This window comes from Hyaena hyaena, unplaced genomic scaffold (assembly GCF_003009895.1).
Source record: "Hyaena hyaena isolate Hyena2069 unplaced genomic scaffold, ASM300989v1 scaffold_27, whole genome shotgun sequence".
Classification (NCBI taxonomy): domain Eukaryota; kingdom Metazoa; phylum Chordata; class Mammalia; order Carnivora; family Hyaenidae; genus Hyaena; species Hyaena hyaena.
Window position 1 is genome coordinate 787,082 of NW_024080659.1, and position 25,967 is coordinate 813,048.

The 25,967-nt window shown below is 48.5% G+C and overlaps 1 protein-coding gene across 4 annotated transcripts in view; it reads left to right on the forward strand.

Moving 5' to 3' along the window:
* The first annotated feature begins 1,935 nt into the window (after window positions 1–1,935).
* NT5M (5',3'-nucleotidase, mitochondrial) overlaps window positions 1,936–25,967 on the forward strand; it is a 37,012-nt gene continuing 12,980 nt past the window's right edge. The window contains exons 1-4 of one of the 4 annotated variants that reach the window (XM_039227265.1): window positions 1,936–2,231; window positions 5,483–5,583; window positions 16,762–16,872; window positions 17,114–17,174. In XM_039227265.1, the coding sequence (XP_039083196.1) occupies window positions 1,962–2,231; window positions 5,483–5,583; window positions 16,762–16,872; window positions 17,114–17,174 (543 nt within the window). In that variant the 5' untranslated portion in view covers window positions 1,936–1,961. The remainder of the gene's footprint in view (window positions 2,232–5,482; window positions 5,584–16,761; window positions 16,873–17,113; window positions 17,175–25,967) is intronic. The other 3 variants (XM_039227266.1, XM_039227267.1, XM_039227268.1) reach the window with 3 other exon arrangements.

The window sequence follows — 25,967 nt, forward strand, 5'->3', positions numbered from 1 at the left end:
TGACCTGAACCAAAACCAAGATTTAGATGCTTAACCAACTTAGCCACCCATGCACCCCCACATGGATTGTTTACAATAAATTATTTAAAGTTAAATAAAATGGAAACTTTGGCTCCACGGGTGCAATAGACACATTTTGATCACTCACAACCACTGGTGAAAGGAACCAGTGGCTACTGTATCCGGATAGTATTGTTCCATATCTTGCTAGGGATGAATTCCTAGGGATCTAGAGTTGTCAAATCTCATGGAATGATAAAGTTAAGATTTGTGCATTTCATTTGTAAAATTTACCTTTAAGTATATTGAACCCCCTTAAAGCTACCTAGGCTGATGTGCTTAGGGGTGGGTATACTCTGTCTGCAGCTTACTCTGAAACGTACCCAAGAATAAGATGAGCTGATGGAAGGATCCAAAGGTGCACTGACGTTTGGTAAATCAAACATACCAAACTGTTAACTGCGGAATCCAGGTGGAAGGCAAGTGTATCTTCATGATACAAGTCTCTCAACTCTTCTGGGTGAAAACTTTCATAAAATTATGAAAGACCACATGGTGACATAATTAAAGAATGAATATCCGAGTGGACAAACATAATGGGGAATCTTAGCTAGGGGGTCAGAGAATAACCAGACAAGGTTACTTGCAGAATCACATTCATTCACTCACTCGTTCATTCAGGATGCAGCGATGAATCAGACCTGGTCTCTTCACTTGAATCCAGGAGATGCCAGGAGAGTAACCACTTGTGCCGGGGTGCTGAGGACCTACTATGTGCCTCGGTTGGAGCATGGGTCAGTGGAACAGCACAGCCCATATACTTTTCTAACTCCTCTACACTGCTTCCTTGTGGCTTTACTTCTCTGGCCTCAGAGTGGGCTACCTCACCCTTCCTTCACTGTAATTTCAGAGAGATGCAAAAATGTCCATTCCACGAGGGTGGGGACTTTGTTCACTGCTTGCTCTCCACCACTGAGCACATAGGAGATGCTCAGCAAGTATGTGCCCAGGAAACGTAAGAATGAAAATTGTGGTCTCAGTGGCCTCTCTACCCCCTAAGGCCTCATTCCCTGCTTCAGGACTTTGGTCTTGCAGCTCTCACTGTCTGGACTGCTCTGTCTTTCTAGTTTTTGCATCCTCTGTTCTCATCATTTAGGCCTTTGCTCTAGCATCACCTCCTGCAAGCGGCCTTCCCTGACCACCCCGCCAGTCTCCCCACCTCCCGATCATCAAGTGCTTTTTTGCATCATCTGCTTTTTGTTTTTTCTGAAAAACAACAACAACAACAACAATCTATAGCAGGGTACAAAATAATACATACTCATAGATTTATTTGAAAATCACCAGTTTTATTAAGGCTTTGTGATGTTTGCAAGGTGTTTATTTGTCCTACTAATGGCAGCGTCTCCCCAGATATTCTCTGTAATGCAGGGAGGCTCTCCGAGTGCACATTATCCTGTTTTGGCTCCTTCGTATTGTTGTCACTCTCTGAAAAATTTTTTTTTGCCCGTTGTGTACGTTTCTTTGCTTTTCATCTGTCTCCCCTTCTCAGAGGGATGGCAGGAACCTTGTCAGTTTTGTCCACAGCCCCATACAGTAAGTGCTCAGTGACACGGGCTCGCTGCATCGGCGCGCACGGCCCCTGCAGTCACGCTGCGGCTGTGGGAGGAGGCAGGCCGGGGTCCTGGGAGAAGACGCGAGTGGAGAGCAGGGGACCGTGGACTGTCCCCCAAGCCCCGCCCCCTGAGCTCCGCCTCCGCCGGGGCGCGTGCGGCAGCCTCGCTCTGGGGCCAGAGCCTGCGCGCTCGCGCCCCGCGCGCCCCGCGCCCCGCGCCCAGCGCTGCCCGCGCGCCGGAGCCGGCAGGGGTTTCGTTCCCCAGCGCGGTCATGTCCCCGGGCCCCGCCCGGCGGGGTGGCGCGGCCCAGGCCCCGGCGCCCGCGGCGAGCGACCGCCAGGGGCCATGATTCGGCTAGGCTGCTGGTGTGCGCGGCGGCCCCGCGGCGCGGCGTTCCCGGCGGGGCGGCGCTGGGCGTCGGGCGGGCCGGCGGGCCGGGCGGGCGGCCGCTCCCTGCGGGTGCTGGTGGACATGGACGGCGTGCTGGCCGACTTCGAGGGCGGCTTCCTCAAGAAGTTCCGCGCGCGCTTCCCCGACCAGCCCTTCATCGCGCTGGAGGACCGGCGCGGCTTCTGGGTGTCCGAGCAGTACGGCCGCCTGCAGCCCGGCCTGAGCGTGAGCATCCCCCGCCCCGGCCCCGCTCGGCGCCGCCGCGGGGCCGCCGATCCCGCTCCGGGGGCCCCGAGCCCGGCGGGCCTGAGGCTCTCCTTCCCGGTCCCGGGCTGGGAGCCCGCGTGACCTTGGGTGGGTCACCGCCCCCAGCCTCGGGGTGGTCCTCTTGTGAAAGGGGGGCCTGGGGAGGCCCGAGGGCGCTGCGCCTGGCGCAGCCCTGCGCGCAGGAACTGTCGGCTGTCCTCGAGGGCTTCTCAAAAGTCAGGCGAAAAGGAAGCGTAATATACTAACTATCTTTAGCTGACTTTTGAAGTTTTGGTGCATTCGGCCCACAAGTCTTTTAATTTTTTAAATGAAATACACGTTACAAGTAAAGTCCTCTTTGACCCCTGCCACAGTCACGTGCCCATTTCTTCATCCTCACGAATTTGATGAGTGTCTACTGTTCTTTGTTGCCCTTTTCCTTGAATGCAGAGTTCCCAGTGGCATTTGAGGCCCAGAGAGGTTGAGTGACTTTCTGGACATCACACAGTGAGTCAGTGGTCAAGATGGGGTGAGAGCAACTCCTTGCTTTATCCCCTTGCCCTGATGGCCCTGCTGAACCTGAGCCCACCACATCCCCCTGACCCCTCACGTGCTCGGCTCTCTGAGTCGTGATGGACGAGCAAATATCCAGGCACGTTTCTAGACAGATGGCTTGGTTTGCATTGAGTTTAAACTATTTGGTGAAAGGAACGGGCTTTTGTTTTCTGGCATCCCTTGGTTGGCCACATAGGGTCACCACCAGAAGTTTGATGATGATGATATTCGAGCCTATTTTGTACCACAGGTTGACTGCATTAACTCCCGTGTGAATAGACATTATTATCTCCATGATGCCGGTGAGGAGCCTTGTCCTAAGTCAGATAGCCAGTAAGGGGCTGAGCTAGGATTGGAACCCAAGTCTGTCTGCCTGCCAAGCACATTTAGCTCCTCTCCCCCAAGTCCTCTTCTTTGTCCTGCTCTAACAAGTAACGTTTCCTTTGACTTAAAAAAGGTGACTTGACAACAATTGGTTTGTTGAGAGGCAGGTGTTAAAAAGAAAATGAAGCGCCATGTCTCTTCATTAACACCAGGCACTTCAGAAGGTGACTTCCCAGAGTTCTGTGTGCTCACTTCTCCCAGCTCTACTAGCTGATTCCCAGCTTCAAACTGGAGAGAATACTCTAGTAGTTTTGTGCAGCCTCAGTAACATATCCCCCTGCTCTGTGGGCGTGTTCATTTATAGACAGTGCACAGTATTGACAGTCTGGGCACCTTATTTCCTTCCAGAAGTGTATTAGGGCAATAAAATAAAGCCCATCCCCGATTCTGGAAAGGACAGTGGCTTTTGCAGTCCTTTGTACAGGTGTGCAGACCCCAGGACTAAGGAGATGAATTCCCATTTTCTAAGGATGAGGCAAGGGAACGAAGCTCCTGGGACACTAAGGAAGGGGTGGGTGTTCTGGGAATGACCCGCTGAGTTCTGCTTCTGGGACCATTGTAGGAAACGGATTTTAATAAATAAACATGTGCCCTTTATCCCCAGCACAGCTCGCAGCAGGACATCCCTGGGCCTCCCCTTGGCTGGGCTGGCCCAGCATCTACAGTTAAAAGCAACCAGTCAACCAAAATAAATAAATAAAAAATAAAAAAATAAAAAAAATAAAAACAGCCAGTCAACTAACCCAGCTTAATTATGTAAGCACATGTGCTGTACAAAATACTGCTCTGTTCGCATCCCCTCTGCTCTTCATGGTGCTCTGAGAGGTAGCCGGGGCAGAGGTGGAAGGCAACGCTCACTTTAACTGACTTGGAATCCTGCGTTGTCAGGACAGTTGAGGAACTGAGCCCAGAGAGAGGAAGTGTCTTGACCAGGGTCTCAGACCAAGTTAGAGATGGAGGGAGGGAGAGATGGCTGGGATGCTGATCGCTGAGGTGAGGTGGTTAGTCCGGGGTCATGCAGGAAGGGGCAAGGACCTCTCACTCCTCTGTCGTGTACGGTTTCCACCAGCCTGCACTGCCTCTGTGTGAGTCAGAAGCCGTGAGTTAAATTCTGACAGGATCACCCATAAGTGGCCTTGCAAAAGAATCCTCTGTAAGCCTCAGTTTCCTCATCAGTGAGCTGAGGACAGCAATTCTTGGGAGAACAAGGGAGAACATATATTAGCAACAAGTACTCATTTGCTTAACCCCACATAGATTGCAAAGTATGGCCAGTGTGATCTCAGGGTTCTCCACCTGTGCAACATGGTGGTCACACTGGGTCTGGAGTGTGCGGCCTCTGACCTGGCAGAGATACTTCCTGCACCGCACATGTGGGATTTAGGTTCTTACTCCTCAGAGGCCCGGGGTCTGCCTGCCTTCCCCTTGTCCGGGGCCTGGAGAAGTGTGGCACTCTGCAAACCTGATTTCGGCCCTGTGACATGAGGTAGAAACTTCTAGCCTGGGAGTTGGGAGATGGTGTTCAACTCTCAGCAGTGCCACAGTTCTGCTGTGTGACCTTGAGAAAATCTCTTCTCTATTTAGAGCCTTGATTATCTCATATGAAAGATGCGGGTCTGGATTTTTGGCTTTCAAACTTTAAAAGCAGCAGAATAGTTTTTAAACAAAGTACTTACTGACATACCAACCCATAAAACATGTAAAAGAGCTGTTGTAGTTGATATGGGTGAGGAACCTGGCGTTGTGCTCAATTGGCCTTCCACGTGCTCCGCCAGCCCCCCTTAACCTACACGGCACAGCAATACTCTTTAAAAACCTCTGAGTTCCTCCAGCTCTTGAATTGAAGGACTAGCACCGTGTCAAGACCTGGGCCACTCTCAGAGCCTCTACGATGCCTCTGGCCATTAGAGTCAAGCAAGTGCATGATTCATTGATGACCTACCCTGGATCCCAGGTGGCTCTAGCCATGCCTGTAGCAGAGCAGGGTTTGGGATCCACGGCCTTGACACCTTAGCCGTTCTCTGCTGGGTCCTTGCTGAAGTCAGAGCCCCTGGAGATGGGCTGGAACACACACACGCTCCATGTGATCCACCCTCCCCCTAGGATGTGTCCGTGTGTGTGCGTGTGTGTGTGTGTGTGTGTGTGTATGTATGTGTGTGTTGGGGGTGAAGGGAGTGTGGAAGGCTCACACTCTTCATGTCAGCAGCTCTTCCCAGCCGTGCCATCGTCCCTGTGGTGAGTCAAGGTGCTGAGTACCCTGGAAGTCACCTGTTTCCCTCTTGTCTTCCTAGGAGAAGGCCATTAGCATATGGGAATCGGAAAATTTCTTTCTTGACCTGGAGCCTCTACCGGGGGCTGTGGAAGCTGTGAAGCAGATGGCCGAGCTAGAAAAGTAAGTTTGTCTTCCCGCCAGAGCATTTGAGCCTTCCTCCTGCTGGCGCCTCCCCTTCTCCGCTGCTGCTGTCCCTGCCCTCGGCCACCCTGCCTTCTCTCTCCTCATCCCTGCGCAGGCCTCCATGCTTGCATCTTCAGCCCTGGACCTGACAGCACCCTCACTGAGTGACACACACTCGACCTGTAGGCTAGTGAGGTGTTTTGACCCAGTAACAGGAGAAAATATTGAGTCTAACTGGACCTGGTTGACTGGGTGCTGGATGTGCCTTTAGTCAGCAAAGAGCTGAGAACCGATGCTGTTAGATGCTGCCGGACTTCAGTGGTACAGGGACCGACAAACATAATCCTGCCGTCACAGAGCTCGTAGCGCCGCCAGAGCGTAGATGCTGACGTGAAAGAATCTCACAGGCAGGGATAATCACAGATTGTGAAAGTGCTGAAAAGGAACAGAGTAAGGGGTATGAAGGGGTCTAACAGGAGACCTAATGAGAAAGGTGGTGAGGAAGCAGGAGTATTGTGTGAGGTATTTCTCTTTTGTTCTCATGAAGTGGTTGGTTCTGTGAGCTGAAGCTCCCGCTCCATAACCGCCCACTAAAACCCAGCAGTTACAGATGATGCGCTTCCCTGAGGACTTAAAACAGAAAACACAAAAAGCCATATTGAGATGTAACCCTCATACCATATGCCCATTTGAAGTGTACAGTTCAACAGGTACATTCACAGAGTGGTGCATTCGTGACCACAGTCCATTTCAGAACACTTTCATCACCCCAAAAGAAACCCTATGCCCATTGGCAGTCACTGCCCATTTTTCTTCCCTTGCAGCCCTAGGCAGCCACTGTCTGCTCTACGTCTCTGTACATTTGTCTGTGTTAGACGTTTCATGTATGTTTCATGTGCGCACACTGTGTGGTCTTTTGTGATTGGCTTCTTTTATGCCGCACTGTGTTTTCAGGGTTCATCTGCTTCCTAGCACAAATCAGTATTTCATTCCTTTTCATTGCTGGGTAATATTCCACAGTATGGACATGCCACGTTTGGTTCATCTGTCCATCAGTTAGTAGACACTTCTGCTTTTTAGGTATAAAGAATAATACTGCTATGGACACTCATGTACAAGTTTTTTTGTGATTGTATGTTTTCATTTTTATTAGGTGTCTGTATACTTAGGAGCAGAATTGCTGGGTCTGGTAGTAAATCCATGTTTGACATTAAGGGACTGGCCAACTTTTCTTTTTTTTTTAAATTTTTTTTTAATGTTTTATTTATTTCTAGGAGAGAGAGAGAGAGAGACAACGTGAGCAGGGGAGGGTCAGAGAGAGAGGGAGTCACAGACTGAAACAGGCTCCAGGTTCTGAGCTGGCTGTCAGCACAGAGCCCGACACGGGGCTCGAACCCACAAACCGCGAGATCATGACCTAAGCGAAAGTCGGATGCTTAACCGACTAAGCCACCCAGGCGCCCCTAGACTGGCCAACTTTTCTAAAGTGACAATACCATTTGACATTCCCATTAGCAATGGATGAGGATTCCAACTTCATATCCCTGCCAACTGTCATGGTCTTTTTTTAAAATTTTTATTTGTTTTAATTTTTTTTTTTTTAACATTTATTTTATTTCTGAGACAGAGTGTGAGGGGGGAAGGGGCAGAGAAAGACAGAGAAACAGAATCTGTAACAGGGTCCAGGCTCCAAGCTGTCAGCACAGAGTCCAATGTGGGGCTCAAACTCAGGAATGGTGAGATCATGACCTGAGCTGAAGTCAGACACTCATCTGACTGAGCTACCCAGGCGCCTCTCTCTCTCTTTTTTTTAAGTAGGCTTCACGTGTAGCATGGAGCCCAATGCAGGACTTGAACTGATGTTCTGAGATCAAGGCCTGAGCTGAGATCCAGAGTTGGATACTTATAACCAACTGAGTCACCCAGGCTCTCCATGTCATCTTTTTTATTGTAGCTGTCTTAGTGGGGTGAAGGTATAGCTCATCATGTTTTTGATTTGCATTTCTCTGAGGGCTAATGACTTGACCATCTTCTTGTGTGCTCATTATTAGCCATTTGTGTATCTTTTTTGGAGAAATGTTTATTCAAATCCTTTGCTAATTTTTTTTTCAATTGGGTTATTGATCTTTTTTATTGCTACTTTTTAAGAGTTCTTTATTTTAGATAACAAGTCCCTAATCAGATATATGATTTGCAAATATATTCTCTCACTCGGTATGAGTTATTGCTTTACTTTCTTGGTGGTGTCCTTTGAAATCCAAAGTTTTTGTTTGAATATAGTTCAATTTATCTTTTGTCTTTGTGTTTTTGCTATCGTATCTAAGTATCGCTCGCCTTAGCCAAGGTCACAAAGACTTGTTCCTATGTTTTCTTCTAAGAACTTTATAGTTTTAGCTCTTATATTTAGCTCTTTCATTTAGGTCTTTGATCCATTGTGAGTTAATTTTTGCATAAAGTGTAAGGAATGGGTCCCACCTCAATCATCATCCTGAATGACCAATCACACATACGGTATGATTTGGTTTTTATCGTGCCATATAAATACCTCCTCAAATCATCAGCGTTCAAAGTTCTACCATTAGAACTTCGAGTTAGAGTTTGAGTTCAGTTGCAGACTCCTTTGGGTGGTAATTTATTTTTACACTTGAGTCGGGACCTGCAGAGTAGTGTATTTCATTCTGGTTTATGATTTGAACTTGATATATAGTGGGATACTGTTGTACGACTTCTTCCACCTGCAGGGAGAGCCTAGAGAGGCAGAGCACAAGTGTATCTGCACTGAAGCTCTTCTTAACTCTCCTTGGGTCTGGATAAGCGTTTCCTGGACCACATTCAGCCAGCTGTTTCCTGGGGTGCTGGATAGCATAGTGATTAAGGTTATGTCCTAAGTGGAGTCGAGCTGCCCAGGCTCAAATCCGGGCTTTTCTAGAATCTAACTCTCAGAGGTTGGGCAAGTTATTAAACATTTTGGGTTTCAGTTTCTTCAAGTATAAAATGAGGGCTATGAGAAAGTCTTCAGTATGGCTCCTGGCACACTGTAGGTGCTCAGTAAAGGTTAGCTGCTCGTGTTATTATCCTGCAAGAGTTAACAGGTATGCAACAAAAAAGCATTCATTAGGTAAAACAGCGTGGGGGGCATTGGATTAAGGTTTCTCTACCTTCAGACTTCTAGGGGCTTCTAGTTTGCTAGTGTGCTTCAGACTTGCTAGGGGCTTCCCTGGGGTTGCAGAGCATGCAGCATTCTTCATGTGAATCCTAGCCTAGAACACTTCCCGTCAGAGCTTCCCTGTTAACACCTCTGAAAATGCAAGTCCAGAACAAACCACAGACCTTTTACCTCCATTTGGCTCCTAACTGGGTAGATTCCTAAGGTCAGTCAGTGCCCAAAGTTTGGACAGAGAGAGACTGATCTAGTCAGTAACTAAGTGGTTAGCCTTGTGTCTAGTGCCAAAGTAGACAGAGGCCAAGGTATAAAATGTTACTTAAGGGATATTTGTCAGGCACCTGCTACATGCTGTGGATACAGAAGTATGCAAGAGACAGCAAGAGACATTGCCTTCAAAGAGTTCACTAGCAAACAGATGACTAGAGCATAGTTCTAGAAGTGGCGTGGCAGATGTATGAATGCAGACAGGCAGTGCTAATACTCCACAGGGGAGGCGGTGATACTTGAGCTGTCATCTTGAAAAATGAAGAGGGATCTGGCAGGTGGAGAAGGCAAAGGGGTGTCAGGTGGAAGGGGAAAAGTGAGCGAACACCTTACCTGCCCACTGTCCTAAAACAGCCGCCCTGGCTCACCGTGTCCTTGCTCCAGCAGCAATGAGCAGGAGGCACTGCGTCCTTCGACCAACTTCAGTGGCAACTCCCCTTTTTTTTTAATGTTTATTTTTATTTTTGAGAGGGCGGGGAGGGGCAGACAGAGAGGGAGACAGAGGATCCAAAACAGACTCTGCGATGACAGCAGAGAGCCTGAAACAGGGCTTGAACGCACAAACCTCGAGGTCATGACCTGAGCGGAAGTCGGACGCTCAAGTGACTGAGCCACCCAGCCATACCCTTTATTTTTATTATTCAGTGATACATGAGTATATTCTTGTGAAAAACTCAGTGTGCACATATGTGAAAAATATGAGTTGCTCATTTTCTCCCTCTCTCCCTGTGTACATCTCCCGCCTCATTAACAGTCTGGGGTGTATGCTATGCTTAAAGACCTTTTAAAATTCATTTACGTAGAGGGGCGCCTGGGTGGCTTAGTCGGTTAAGCGTCCGACTTTTGCTTAGGTCATGATCTCGCGGTTCGTGGGTTCGAGCCCCGCGTCGGGCTCTGTGCTGACTGCCAGCTCAGAGCCTGGAGCCTATTTCAGAGTCTGTGTCTCCCTCTCTCTCTGACCCTCCCCTGCTCACGCTGTCTCTCTCTCTCTCTCCTAGAAATAAATAAATTGAAAAAAAATAAAAATAAAATAAAAATAAAAAAATAAAATTCATTTACGTACATATTTGTATGGTTTACAAACACGGGTTTATCTGTGTATAAATTTATATGTTCTACCCAGTGGCTAGGCTGCTGCAGCTAAAGAGGCCTCTGTCTGCACCTACCTGTTCCTCCCCATTCCCCTGGGTATGTTCTCTAAGCTGATACTATATGTCTGTGTTGTCCCTTCCTCTTTAAATGTGAGCTCCCTGGGGTCAGGGACTGTCTCAGTTATGGCTGTATTCTCTGTCCTGAGGGTGCTACCTGGCACAGGGCACAGGCTCAGGTATTGGGTGAATAAACATTCACGTAATAATTATTGTTTATAAAATAGGAATGTGATCTTCTATATTATTCTATTGCTTTCTCTTTTGTACCTAACAGTACGTGTTTGCTATCTTTCTGCAACAACACTGTGGAACTATCTTATTCTTTTAAACTACTGCATCATGTTTTAATTGTATACATATGCCATCATCTATTTAATGAGTTCCATATAAACATTTAAGTTGGTTCTCATTGCTTCTTATTTATCAGGGCTATGGTGAGTACACATACAAGTATTTCTGTACAATAGTGGACTGGCTGGATCAAAGCATATGCATCTTTATTTTATTATTAAAGTTTTTTAAATTTTAGAGAGAGCACAAGCAGAGGAAGGGCAGAGGGATAGAGAGAATTATTTAAAATTTTTTTCATGGTTATTTATTTTTGAGAGAGAGAGATAGAAAGACAGACCACAAGTAGGGGAGGGGCAGAGAAAGAGGAAACAGAATCTAAAGCAGGCTCCAGGCTCCGAGCTATCAGCACAGAGCCCAATACGGGGCTCGAACCCACGAACCATGAGATCATGACCTGAGTTGAAGTCAGATGCTTAACCGACTGAACCACCCCAGAGCCCCAGAGAGAATCTTAAGCAGATTCCACCCTCAGCACTGAGACCCACATGGGGCTTGATCCCACGACCCTGGTGTCATGACCTGATCCAAAATTAAGAGACTGAGCCACCCAGGTACCCCTCCATATGCATTTAAAAACCATTTTTATTGAAGTATAATTAGTATACAGTGTTATGTTAGTTTCCAGTGTACTATATAATGATTCAGCAGTCATATACATCACTCAGTGCTCATTACAGTGAGTGCACTCTAAATTCCTTTTATCTGTTTTGGCCATCACCCCAACCACCTCTCCGCAGGCAACCACCAGTCTGTGCTCTGTATTTAAATTTGATACATACTTAGTGATAGATACTTAAATGCTATTCTTTCTGCAGATGTCCCCCCAGAACAACTAGCATAGTATGTTCCATATAAAGTGCCATTAGTCAGCATGACTTATCCTTGAAAGGGACATTTGACATCTGAAAATAGCCGAAACTGTTTTGGGGTCACTACCACCAAAGAAATGAGTCATAGCTGAATCTCCCTAGTGCTTAGAATATGATGGAATTTTTTAAGTTTATTTATTTATTGAGAGAGAATGAGCAGGGAAGGGGCAGAGAGAGAGAATATTCCAAGCAGGCTCCATGCTGCCAGCACAGAGCCCAATGTGGGGCTTGAACTCACAAACCCGTGAGATCGTGACCTGAGCTGAAATCCAGACTCAGGCGCTTGAACGACTGAGCCACCCAGGTGCCCCTAGAATATGATGGATTTTAATATGTGCTGAATAAAAGGAATTCATGATGCCTAAAGCAATGAGCACTTTCTATTGGGATTATAATTGACTTCAGAGGTCAGTCCCTAAGAGAAGGCTGGAAAATGTTTTTAAAAAAAAAAAGGTTAATTTTGGAAAATTTAAATATAGGATAAAAAGTCATTTGTAATCTCATCACTTTGAAACCACCACTTGCTTATATTTACTGTTTTTGCTGGAGTTTTCTTTCATTTAGATCTTTTCCCCATAGTTGTTATTATAATACGTATAACTTCAAGCATGTATGAAGCAGTAGCAGCGTTTGCCAAAACAAGTATTTGACGTCCTAGGAGGACTACTTACCACCAGTCATTTACAAGGATAAGTTTAGATGTGCTCACACCTGTGGGGTTTTTTTATGTTTATTTATTTTTGAGAGAGAGAGACAGACAGAGCATGAGTGGAGGAGGGGCAGACAGAGAGGGAGACACAGAATCCGAAGCAGGCTCCAGGCTCCGAGCTGTCAGCACAGAGTCTGACGCAGGGCTCGAACTCACACACCCATGAACCCATGAACTGTGAGCTCGTGACACTTAACCAACTGAGCGACCAGGTGCCCCGCTCATACCTGTGTTTAACCATGACTTTTAATACCCTATTGTTAGAAGCTGAAGGAGGGACAGTAAAGCATCCTCTGAACTGAGAAGGCACTTTGAGACCAGAAAACATACAGTTTCCTGGGGACTGCATACAGTTTACGTGATTTTGTTCAGGGTGACTCTGACGGGGGGATCAGGTGAGCAATGCCCCAGAACTGCACAACTATTCTCTGCCAAGTCCTGATGGTAGGCTGTAGATTTTCTAGAGGGAAGGGATATGCAGAGAGCACTGTGCTGAGGCCAGAGGGACTAACGCTTGACAGACCTCATGGCCCCCTCTGGGTACCAGAAGAGGGGGGAGAAATCTATGCTATGGCTACTAGTTATCTCAGCATTGTTAGGAGAGATCAAAGCATGCCTTTCCCCATTCTGATCAGGGCATACAGTAACCTCCAAGGAGCCTGGATTACATACCCCCAAGGAGTTCAATGCATGGACACGAGCAAGATGGAGGGCCAAAGATGGAGTGGGTGTGGTCAGCACGCCTACGATTGTGGGGCCTGACATAGGAGGCAATGTATTCATTCACTCACTAGACAGATACATTTCGTGTCACTTAATATGTGCGGGGCACTGTGCTAGCACTGGGGATAGATCGGTAAATAAGACACCTAACCGAAGGTCTCAGGTCTCAAGGAATTTTCAATATGGTGGGGGAGATGGCAAGAATAAAGAAAAATAACTTCAGTCTGCAATAAGCTTTGTGAAGGCAATAAACAGGCGATGCGTGTGAGATGGGAAGGGGCTGCTTCAGGTTGGTGGAACGGTTTCTCTGAGGAGGTGACATTGGACTTCAGAGCTAAATGGTAAGAACAAGCTAGCTAGTAAGGAGCCAGGGTACAAAGGCCCTAAGAGGGGTAAGGATTCTGCTTCTTTGAGTGACATCTTAGAGGAGGCCATTGTGGCTAGAGTTCAGTGAGTATGGAGGGGGCAGAGGAGCAGGTGGAAGAGAGAATGACGTGATTTAATGTAGGTTTTAAAAACACAGGCTTGGGGCGCTCAGTTGGGACAGGCATTTCTCCAGAGAAGGTATGTGAATGGCCAATGAGGGCATGACCATTTGCCCCGACCTCATTCATCTGTAGGGAAATGCAAATCAAAACCACAACGAGATACCACTTCATACCTACTAGAATGAGCATAATGATAAAGGAAAGGGACAATCCTAAGTATTGCCAAAGATGTGGAGGTTTTGGAACGCCTATCTCTGCTGGTGGGGTTGTAAAGGCATGCAGCTACTGTGGGAAGCACTAGGGAACAATTTCCTCCAACTGTTAAATATGGGGTCGCCTGGGTGGCTCAGTGGGTTAAGCGTCCACTCTTGATTTCAGCTCAGGTCAGGATTCCAGGGTCATAAGATTGAGCCCTGCATTAGGCTGTATGCTCCATGTGGAGCCTGCATCAGATTTTTCTCTCTCTCTTCCTCTGCCCCCTCCCCTACTCGCACTCTCCCTCTGAAAAAAATAAAATAAAAAAGGTCAGTCTGGATGCCTGGGAGGGGGTGTGGGGGTAGGAAGGCTTGGCGGGGGCAGGATTAGAAGCCGAGGAACCATTAGAGGTGGTGTGGTAACTCAGTAACAGATGACAGGGCTTGGCTCTGGGGTGAGGACGGTGGAGGGAAGTCGGTGGAATGAAACACGTGTTAGAGGTAGACCCCATAGGTCTGGGGATACATACTGGGGGTGAGGGAAGGGTAGGGAAAGGCATGATGTTTCCCTTTCTTCCTGAGCAGCTAGATGAATATAATAGTGCCATTAACTGGGGAAGAAAGAGGACTGGGGTGCAGGGAGGACCACACGTTCCGTTTTAGAAAAACTGAGTTTGCAATGCTGGTGAGATGCCCACATGGAGATAATCAGTAGACCATTAAGGATGCAAGCCTGGCACACGGGGGGCGAGGGCTGGACTGTGACGTTAAAGTTGGGGGCACCAGCATAAAGATGGCGTGTAAAGCCCAGGATGAAGTCACTGAGCAGGGGGTGTAGACGAAGAGAGGCCGGGAGATTATTCTGGGGCAGCCGAGGAGGCGCAGGCGTGCCCTTGCAGGAGCTGTCGCAGAGGAGGGCGGGGCTGCTCGGGTGCTGGTGAGGAAGAGGAGAGTGGGGTGTGCATGGGATGTGGTGACATGAGGGTCCTTGGTGACTGACAACAGGCACTATCCGTGCAGCAGAGGGGATGGGCTCCAGGTTGGGTGGATTGAAGCAGGCACTGGAGGTGAGGAAGTGGGGCCACCTGTTAGATGTATTGGGAGCATAGAGACGGGAGGTCACGGGGGCGGGCGTGAGGTCAAGGTCGTGTGTGTGCATACGTATGTTATAAGATGGGAGAGAACAGAACACGCTTGAATGAGAGAGAGCATATGGGAGAGGAGCTCAGGAAAAGGGGGGGTCGCAGGGCAGTAGCTCCTTGCGAAGATAAAGAGGTGGAATCTAGGGCTTGACTTGAGAGGAGGGAGGGAGGCTGTTGAACCAGAGAAGGAAGTTCAGACACAGGCACGTTTCTAGGATCCACGATGAGAAGACAGGGGCCTCACAGCCAGAAGTCCGAGGAAACGGGGGCGGTGCCGTGGCTGCCCCCGAGGGTGGAGACGTGCGCACGTGGCGGGACCCCGCGGGGAAAGGCTGTGGGCTCCTGCACCACTGCCTTGGGGTTGCGGTTATGAATTCAAGGCGAAAATGGTCACACTGATTATGTGCAACCCTGGGTTTCTTGGGTGCAGGTAGAAGGAGCTGGAGAGTCGGGTTCTTTTAGGGCCTTGGCGGAGAGAGAGAAGGACGAGCAGGGTGATGGGAGGAGGGCCACAGGGGCCCGAGGGAGGGCGGCGGCCCGGGATGACTGACGGGAGCCTCAGGGTTGTTGTCTTGCCGAGAGAGGACGCCGGGGAGGACAACAGGTAGCAGGTGGAGTGAGGCCACACTGCAGGTGTGGCCCTGGGAAGGGTGTCGGGGGTGGGGCAGAGGAGGAGGTTTTCGGAGGCGTGCAGGTTGGACCTGGGAGGTGGGGGTCGGGTCCACACGTGTGTGCACAGTGCACGTGTACATGTGTGGCCCCTGAGGAGGCTGTTGGCGTGGGATGGAGGCACATCGGTGAGCCCTCAGGCGGTGGGAGGGGTGAGGGACGGCCCCTGGGCAAGGGCAGCTGGGAAGGCTTACCCGAGGCAGGGGTTTTGAAGCAGTGTTGCTGTGCAGATGGTGGGGGGAGGCCTGGGGCCCTGAGGCCTCAGCCCAGCCCATCAAAAGATGTCGCAGGAGGCTCTTGGTCTCTGGAAAAAGATGTCGAGGCCAGACACAGCGCAGCGGATGAGCAGTACAGGCCGGAGAGCCTGCTGAAGCGGAAGTGTGCTCTGGAGACGTGAGGCCAGGCGAGCCCAAGGAGAGCCGCGCCGCTGGGCCTGGACTTCGCCTCTCACCGGCGGTTGTTAGCAACGGGGTGGAATCGTCATTCCTTGAGTCGGGGATTTCTTGGAAGCGGGGGGTCTCTTCCAGGAATGCGGGTTACTCGCTTTTCTTCCTGATTTGGTGGGGGGGCTCCTGTCAGGGCTTAGTGCAGCTTTGTCAGCCATCTGGGGCCTGTCTGGCTTGATCCGGTTTCTCCTGGGTTTTGGAGTGCTGCCTGGACGAGGCCTGTGGCTTCCTCTCTGCTGGCCTCCAGGCCTCCGGTTAGAACCTGACCGCCCGCCTGCTCTGACAGGAGGAATGGTCTGGAAGCAAGGAAGGGCCTCCTCACCTTGTGTCCCTGAGGCGCTAGGGGTGAGGGCACGCCGGGGGAGGCAGGTTCCTTGGGGGAGGCCGCCTGTCAGTGCGGGCGGGAGGTGAGAGCGCGCCTCGAGCGGAGGCTGAGTACCCAGGGGACCGACCCTGCTCGCGGGCGGGGGCAGTGAGGTTGTCAGGGCAGCGCCAAGAGAGCCGAGCCTCGGGGTCACTGGGAGGCGCAGGCGTTCCTGCCTGGGGACCTGGCCACCTGACGTAGGTCGGACTCTCGGGACTAATTTGCCAAAGAGAAAAGGAGCCCAGGAAACCTAGTCTTCCCCAGGCTCAGTTCCATGCCCGCTTTGTGCAGGTGTTTGGGACCAGATGGCTGTGTTGCTGAGGGCCTGGGGCCCCTGGGCTGTGGGGACAATGCGCTTCCCATCAGTCACCAGGGCAGAGCCAGACCTGGGGGAGGCGGCGTTCCTCAGCAGAGCCCTTGCTCCTCAGCAGAGCCCTTGCTCGTCTTGAGGGGCCTCCCTCCCTTGTCGGGCGCTTAGCCTGGCCCAGAGGATGGGGCCCCTCCTCTGTGTCTCCGCCGCCGCTGGAGGCCTTGGCGGGCTCCCTCCAATGGAAGACTTCTGCCTCCCAGGGTCCTATACTTTGTGTGGCCTGAGGCCCGGATTCTCCCTCAAGTAACTTGCTCTGCCTCCTTTTACAGCGTCTCATCACTCGTGCTTCCTTCTCTCAGCATTTCCCCGTTCAGATCCCAGAGGGGACAATTGATTGGCCCCGCTCACCGTTTGGCTCCGGCCTTGCAGAAGTGCCATAGGTGGGATTCCCGTCCCTGAGCAGGTCGCGGGGCCAGAGGTGATGTCGCACATGGTGCTCAGGGCTGTGGGACAGAGCGGATGCGTCCGGCTTGGATGGCAGTGCAGGGGCGGTGGGTTTTCCAGTTCCCGGTGATGGGTGCAGCCCCGTGAGGGCCTGACGCCTGCAGAGCAGGAGGGCAGGGGTGACGAAGGCCGCGGAGACGTGGGTGCTCAGGCTGACTGTCCTTCCTCTTGTCACAGCACTGACGTGTTCATCTGCACGAGCCCCATCAAGATGTACAAGTACTGTCCCTACGAGAAGGTAAGCAGCCTGCTGGGAGTGGGCCTGGTGCTCTGCCTCTCCTCAGTGTTACCCTCCGTGCAGCGGGTGAGGCGTGCTGGCGCTCAGCACCCCCCCGGGGGAGGGGCGCGGACCCTCACAGCGCCGCCTTTGCCGGCTTGGGGCCCCTCGTACCTGCCTCTCCTCCCGTCATCTCCCCTGTCCCTGCCAGCAACTCCTCTCCCAAAGGTTGCCCCTAGCACCCGTCTGAAATTCCAGCACATTCTCTGCATGGAGCCTGGCGAGGATGCCAGCTTCTCTGGGAAGGCTGACCACCCCCACGTCAGTGAGGCATCACTTGTGAGGGGCTTCAGGGGAGCCCGCGGAGGCAACCCACACCCAGATGTTAGGGCACGGGAATCCATTCACAGAGTCTTACAAGCTGAAACGGTTACATCACGCTTTGCAACACTCAAGTGTCACCATCTTTATCGAGAAGAACTAGAATTAGAAAAAACCAAGGCTTTTCTGGAATCTGGGAACCTATGGTTGCCAAACCCACAGGAAAGGTGTGTTGCCCAGGATGTGGGCACTCCCACCACAGGTGGGTTCACGGGAAGTGGGGGCAGCCTCCCCAGTCCAGGAAGGTGGGATTGGGGGCCCAGAACCCCTCCTTCAGGAGCCTGCTCAGAACAGATCTTCAGGCATGAGTTTTCTCAAGTGTCTCACACAGTCTCTCCTCTTTCCAACGCCATGTTAGAAACAAAACATACGCAGTCCGCACAACATTAAGTGCCTCGGGTGTGCGGTAAGTGCAATGGGAACTCACCCTTGCTGAGCAGTGAGTTCCCATTCCAATGTCCCAACATGGGCATTATGCAAAGCAGTTGGCAGTCACCATTTCATCCCGTGCTCCCGCATCCCATTCCCTGGCTACCCCCTGACGTTTCACATGAGTTTGGCCAAACTCAAGGGAGCTAAGGACTTAGCATCAGGAAGTATGGAATTAGGACTGAAGGCCTGGTCCGCTGTTTCTAGTAGGGCAGTGATCTGAAGTCAGGTCCCCAGACCAGTGGGATCTGGGTCCCCCAGACATCTGATAGAAGTGGACGTTCTTCAGCCCCTCCATGACCTTCTGGGTCAGAAACTCTGGAAGCAGCCCAGTGTGTTTTACCATGTCCACCAGGTGCACCCGTACGTGTGCGTAACTATTGGCCAGAGTAACTATTTCACCTGTGCTTGCAGTGGGTGGTCCGGGTGATTGTCGAGGGCTCAGTGGAGTGAGATGGAGGAAAGGGTTGTCATTCTTGCATTCCTGGGCATTCGGGCTCCATCTTTATGCCCAGCATCCCACCTGTACAGCTTCAGCCCAGGACTGCCCTCAGACTCTAGACAACTCAAGCCTGATGTCCCTATGTCCTCCCGTCTGTCCGTCCCCCTCAGTAAACTGGCATCGTCCACCAGCCTCTGAGGCTGAGAGCCAGGGAGCCATCCTGGTGATGCCCTTCTTACCCCTCGAGCCCAGGGCATCAAGTTGTAGTTCCTGTTCAGGGCATCTGGCATCCGCCTACTCTCCCCATCATACCACCTTAGCTTAACTTCCCAGATCCACCAAGAGAGCCGTCTACACTGCCTGTTCATCTCAGTTCCACACAGAGCCGGGGAGGTCTTTCACAAAGTAGATCATGTCAGTCTCCTGCTATAAAACCTTTCAATAGTTTCCCATTGCACTTAAGATAGAATTTTAAAGTACCTGCATATACACACACACGAACTCCTCCCCACAACTGGCAAAGCCCCTCCCAGCCGTCTCTCCTGCCATGCTAAGTTCCTGATCCTCTGTTCTTGATGGATGCTCCATGTTCCCATTTCTCCAGCAGGCCCGGTGTTCTTGACTCGGGCCCTTCAACATGCTGGGTCCTCTGCGTGCCTGGCTCCTCCTCATCCATGAGGCCTCACTCAGCTGTCCGCCACCCCATTTGCTGACCGTGTCTAAAAGTTTGTCCTTTCTCTGCCTTGTTGTTCCATCCCTCAGCCCCTTGTTTCCTGTGTAAACACTTGCAAGGAGTTTACATCTCTGTCTATGTCTTCTTGTCTGTCTGTCTCCCTGCTAGACTGCACGCCTCATGAGGGCAGTGACTGTATCTGTGTTGCTTACTTTTGGTCCCAGTGCCTGGCATGCCAGGAGCACTCAGTATTTGCTGTCGGATGAATAGATTCAACAGGCACGTATCAAACGTGTTTTGGCAATGATGTTTGCTATTTATTTGATGCCTCTGCTATGCCAGGCACTATACGTTTGCTATCAGTACGGTGGCTCCCTCTGTAACAGAGGCCTTCTCTGCTGAGAGAGGCGAGGCAGCTCTTCCCTGAGTCTGATGATCGTACCGGCAGCGGGGCTTGGTCCAGAGCCGTGCGTCCCAGAGCCCGTGTGCCCTTAGCTGCTCCCCACCAAGCAGCACATGCCCACTGCAGAGGCCCGGAGGAGGATCTCACTCGGGACTCCCTCGTTGCAGTGACAGCAACGGTGTCTAGCTAACTTGATGAAAAAGAGAGTTTATTAGGAGGCTGTTGCTTTGCTTAGAGAACCGCAGGAGACTCTGAAGGAGCGTCCCGTCGACAAGCTGCGGGGAGCCAGAGCCAGCAGGCGGTCTCTCCAAGCACACGTGCTCCCCACGACCACAGCCCCCTTCATTCCCCGTCTGTGGGTGTGCTGGCCCCAGATTCACGTTCCCGGGAGGGCGCTCAGGTCACACTCCCCGCCCTTGTTCAGGGGAGGGCAGGCATCCTGACTGACGTCCCATTAAGGACAGGGGTCTTTGAAGAGAAAAATTGAGGTGCTGTTATCAGAGGAAGGGGCTCAGTAATAGTGGACAATGGATGCCCTGACCAAACAAAAGAGAAAACAACAAAACCCTGACTACAAAATCTACCACCTTGGTAAATACTCTGTTAATATTTTGAGGTGTTTTTAGTTTCTCTTTGATGCATATTAATTTTTTTAAATTTTTTAAGTGTTTTATTTATTTCTGAGAGAGAGAGAAGAGAGACAGCATGAGTAGGGGAGGGCCAGAGAGAGAGGGAGACACAGAATATGAAACAGGCTCCAGGCTCTGAGCTGGCAGTCAGCACAGAGCCCGATGCGGGGCTTGAACCCCCCAAACTGTGAGATCGTGACCTGAGCCGAAGTCAGACGCTTAACCACCTGAGTCACCCGGGCGCCCCGCATATTAATTTTTTTATGTTTATTTATTTTTGAGAGAGGAGAGGGAGAAACCGGGGTTGGGACAGAGAGAAAGAGACACAGAATCCGAAGCAGGCTCCAGGCCCTGAGCTGTCACCACAGAGCCTGACGTGGGTCTTGAACCCACAAACCATGAGATTATGACCTGAGCCAAAGTCCAATGCTTAACCAACTGAGCCACCCAGACACATTTCTTAGATGCATATCAAATATAATATTTTTTAACAAAACTTAAATCTCATGTATTTTAGCATCCTCTTTCTACTTAATATAGTTTTAGCCTATTTTCCTGTCACCAAATATTCTTGAAAAATATGATTGCTAATAGCTGAAGTCGTCTTGTAAATAAATCTTCATATGATTATGTCCATAGGATAGATTCCAGGAAATAGAAGTCCTGACTCCCACAAGGGGTGTCCACCATGACCCGCACTACAGGGAGGGTCAAACCGTTGGCACTGTGTTGGCAGCGGGCAGGGGCCAGGCCGGGCCACGTCGGGTCAGTCAGTGGAGGAGGTGGGACACTGAACAAAGACATGAAGACAGGAAAATGCGGAGTATGTTTGAGGAACTTTGGGTGAATCGTGTTGGCTGGTGGCCCTAGGGCCTGGCTAGGAGGTAGGCTTGGGATCAGGCTGGGGTGCAAGCTTATCTCCCAGCCCTCTGTCGCCGTTTGCCCACATTGTCACCACCCCCGGGCCCCGGAAGTCAGAGGGGAAGGTTGACTGACTGTGTCCTGCAAAGAGGTGAAAGTAGCTGCAGCCACCTCCTCTTCCACCATCCATGTGACCTCCCATCCCTGGTAGATGGACCCTGTGTCCTTGACCTCCCATCCCTGGTAGACAGACCCTGTGTCCTTGGCCTCCCATCCCTGGTAGACGGACCCTCTATTCTTGTCCTGTGGAGGCTGGGGGCAGACAGGTGCTGATGATTCTTCTGCTGGTGCCTGCAGTGGGGTGAGGATGGATGTTTTGCCCTCACAGCAGTCCCAGTGGGTGCTCCAGACCCAGACCTCTCACAGGGTTTTTCCCTCCGTGCCTTGCCCCCACGACAGCATCAGCCTTTGGCAGCAGAAGTGGGAGTTTTTCTCCTTAGTTGATTCACCTCAAGACCCAGTCAAAGGAAGGAAACCCAATCGCTAAGAGGTCAACTTCTTTATCATACCTAGGGAGTCAGAATTAGGTCCCATTCTGGTTATCAGTACCTTCTTTCTGGCTGGATCTTGCTGACATTTTAAACCTAGACCCGCTCTGGAGTAGCTGACTCATGAATTGGTAGTACATTCAGGCAAGGGCTTCACCTTTAATGATCCATTAACCTTCATAATAGCCCTTTGAGGTAGGTAATATTATTATCTTCATTCTACAGGTGAGGGAACTGAGGCACAGAGAAGTTAAGTCACCTGCCCAAGGTCAACAGCAAGAAATGGCGAGTCAGGCTTGGGCAGTTTGGCTCCAGAGCCTATGCTCTGTACCTCTGTGCTATGTCAACCCCCTTTTCTCATTCCACCAGAGTCAGAACTTAGCACGATATTACTAGGTGGTTCCCCCCCCCCCCCCAAAGAGATTTAAAAACAATCCACGGTAAATGCTTCATGCTCAAGCATGACCTTTGGCTGTTACTTTTCCTCATTCACAAGGTGAGTGATCACAAGTGGAATTAAGTGAGATGCTTGGATGTAACGGTGGGGCACGTGCTTTTCATTTGAAGTCTCATCTCCTGATACGTCTGCTAGATTCTGTGTTTGATTTTAAGAATAAGTGTTAAACATTTCCACCCCATTAGTGAGCCTCTTCACTTAAACTCAAATAAAAAATGTAGGCCAATTTTTGAACTTAAGAATGTAATGAATGAAATTTCTTCACATATTTCACACCAAAATTGTCCAACTGTTCCCAGAACTCGAACCTCCAATAAGACTTACACTAAAAGGCACATCACTTGTCACCAAAAGAAACCATAGGTTCTTTTAGGAGCAGTGAGAGTCACCCTGCCAACATTTCAGGAACGTTCTCTGGTGGTACCTCCCACCTGGTGTGCTATCTGGTAGTCTCAAACTGGGGCTCATGTTACGTTTTGGCCCCAACTACTATTTATTAAAAAGTTGGCTCTTCATGGTAATTGACATAGGGTTTTTGGGGAGGCTGATGGAAACGTTCTGGAATTACATGGGCAATGGTTGCACAACTAAAGCAAACCCACTGAAATGTATACTCTAAATTGCTGAATTTTATGGTATGTAAATTATATATAAAAATGACTATAAAGTGAAATGAAAAGGAAACAGCCTGTTATAACATAGAGAAAAATATACTAGGAAAAAAGAGAGGTCTCAAATAAAACCAGAAATGAAAGAGCTGTAACAACTGATACCACAGAAATACAAAGGATAAGAGACCACCAAGAATAATAATATGCCAGCAAATTGGACAAAAGTGGATAGATTCCGAGAAACACAACCTTCCAAGACTAAATCATGATGAAATAGAAAATCCAAACAGATCAGTTACTACCAGGGAGAGTGAGTCAGTAACCAAAAACCTCCCAGTGAACAAAAGTCCATGACCAGACGACCTCAATGGTGAATCCTGCCAAACATTCAAAGAAGAATTAATTCCAGCCCTTCTCAAATTCTTCCAAAAAATGGGACTCTCACACACATTTATGGCCAGCATTAGCCTCATACCAAAACCAGACAAGAATGCCACAAAAAAGAAAATTTGACGCCAATATCCCTGACTAACACAGATGCAGAATTCTTCAGTAAGATATTAGCAAACTGATTTCAACAGTAAATTTAAAGGATTATATACCATGATCAAGTGGGCTTTGTTTCAGGAATGTAAGGATGGCTCAGCATATGCAAATCAATTAATATGATACACTACATTAACAAAATAGATAAAAATTATATGTTCTTCTCACTAGATGCGGAAAAAGCATTTGACAAAAATCAACATCCATTTTAATAAAAAGTCTCAACAAAGCAGATACAGAGGGAATGTGCTTCAACATCATAAAGGTCATGACAAATTCATGGCAAATGTAATACTAAGTAGTGACAGCTGAAAGCTTTTCCTCTAAGAGCAGGAACAAGACAGAATATCCACTCCTGACACTTTTATTCAACATAATATTGGACATCATAGCCACAGCAATTAGGCAAGAACAAAATTGGAAAAGAAGAAGTAAAATTGTCACTATTTGTACGTGACATGGTATTGTATATAAAAAACCTTAAAGACTCCATCAGAAAACTGTTGTAAGTAATAAACAAATTCAGTAAAGTTACAGGACACAAAATCCGACACAAAAATCTGTTGTATTTCTTTACATTAATAATGAATTGTCAGAGAAATTAAGAGAACAATTCCATTCATAATTGCATCAAAAATAATAAAATACCTTGGAATAAATTTATCCAAGGAGGTGAAAGGCCTGTATATTAAAAACTGTAAGACAGTAATGAAAAAAGTTGAAGAAGATACAAATAAAGGTAAAGACATTCTGTACTCATGAACTGGAAGAATTCATATTTGAAAATTTTTCGTATTATCAAGGGGTGCCTGGGTGGCTCCGTCGGTTAGGTGTTTGACTCTTGGTTTAGGCTTTTAGGTCATGATCTCACGGTTTTGTGAATTCGAGCCCTGCATCAGGCTCTGCAGTGGCAGTGTGGGGCCTACTTCTCTCTCTCCTTCTCGCTCTCTGCCCCTCCCCCACTCACACTGTCTCTCTCAAAATAAGTGAATAAACTTTAAAAAATATATTCATACTATCCAAAACAATCTACAGGTTTAGCACTATCAATACAAAAACTCCAATGGTATTTTCCCACAGAACTAGAACAAACAATCCTAAAATTTGGAATCATAAATGATTCGGAACTCCAATAGCCACAGCACTCTTGAGAAAGAAGAACAAAGCTGGAGGCATCACACTCCCTGATTTCAAACTATATTACAAAGCTATAGTAAGCAAAACAGTATAGTGCTGACAGAAACTGGACACATAGGTCAATGAAATAGAATAGCTCAGAAATATACGTCAATTATATGCATATATGGTCAATTAATTTATGACAAAGGACCCAAGAATATATAATGGAGAATATGACAAATTCACGGCAAATGTTATACTCAATGGTGACAGCTGAAAGCTTTTCCTCTAAGAGCAGGAACAAGGCAGAATATCCACTCTTGACTCTTTTATTCAACATAATATTCAACAGTCTCCAAGAAATGGTGGGAAAGTTGGATGGCCTCATGCGAAAGAATGAAACTAGAACACTGTCTTACACCATACACAAAAGTTAACTCAAAATCGATTAAAGACTTGAATGTAAGACTTGAAACCTTAAAACATAGAAGAAAACTAGGTGGCCATCTCCTTGATATAGATCTTGGCAGTGATTTGAATCTGACACCAAAACAAAGGCAACAAAAGCAAAAATAAACTAGTGATAACTACATCAAATTAAAAAGCTTTTGCACAACAAAGGAAACCATCAACAAAATGAAAAGGCAACCTCCTGAATGAGAGAAAATATTTGCAAACCATCTCTCTTATAAGGGATGATACTTAAAATATGTAAAGAACTCATACAACTAAGAAAAAACAACTCCCAAGCCACACAATCTGATTAAAATATGGACAGATCTGAAGAGACATTTTCCAAAGCAGATGCACAGATGGCCAACGGGTACCTGAAAAGATGCTCAACATCATTAATTACCAGGGGAACACAAATCAAAACCACAATGAGATGTCATGTCATACCTGTTAGAACGGCTCTTATCAAAAAGACAAGCAATAATAAGTGTTGGCGAGGATGTAGAGAAAAGGGGGCCCTTGTGCATGGTTGGTGGGAATGCAAATTGGTACAACCACTCTGGAAAACAGAATGAAGATTCCTCAAAAGATGAAAAATAGAACTACCATAGGATCCTGCAGTTTTACTTCTGGGTATTTATTCAAAGAAAACAAAAACAGTCATTTGAAAAGATATATGCACTCCTTTGTTCATTGCAATATTATTTACAATAGCCAAGATATGGAAACAGCTTAAGTGTCCATTGACGGATTAATGGATAAAGATATTTAGTTAATATATACAATGAAATGACTCAGCCATAAAAAAGGATGAATTCTTGCCATTTGTGGCAACAAATGGCAAATTCACAATTCTTGTCAGAGGCTTTAATATGCCTGTTTGAATAGCCGATAGAGTAGGCAAAAAAATCAGTCGGGACGTAGAAGCCCGGAGCAAACACTGGAGACCAGCTTGACCAAGTTGACATTTATATAACACCTCACACAACAGTAGATGTCCGTTCTTGTCCAGGGCACACGGGACACTCAGCAAGACAGGCCATGCTTTGGTGTGGCAGATACACTAAAAGCCACTGAATTGTATACTTCAAATTGGTGGAACTTATGGTATGTGAATTATATCTAAAACAAGTGTGGGGGCACCTGGGTGGCTCAGTCGGTCAAGTGTCTGACTTCGGCTCAGGTCGTGATCTCCCAGTTCGTGAGTTCGAGCCCCAATTTGGGCTCTGTGCAGACAGCTCAGAGCCTGGAGCCTGCTTCAG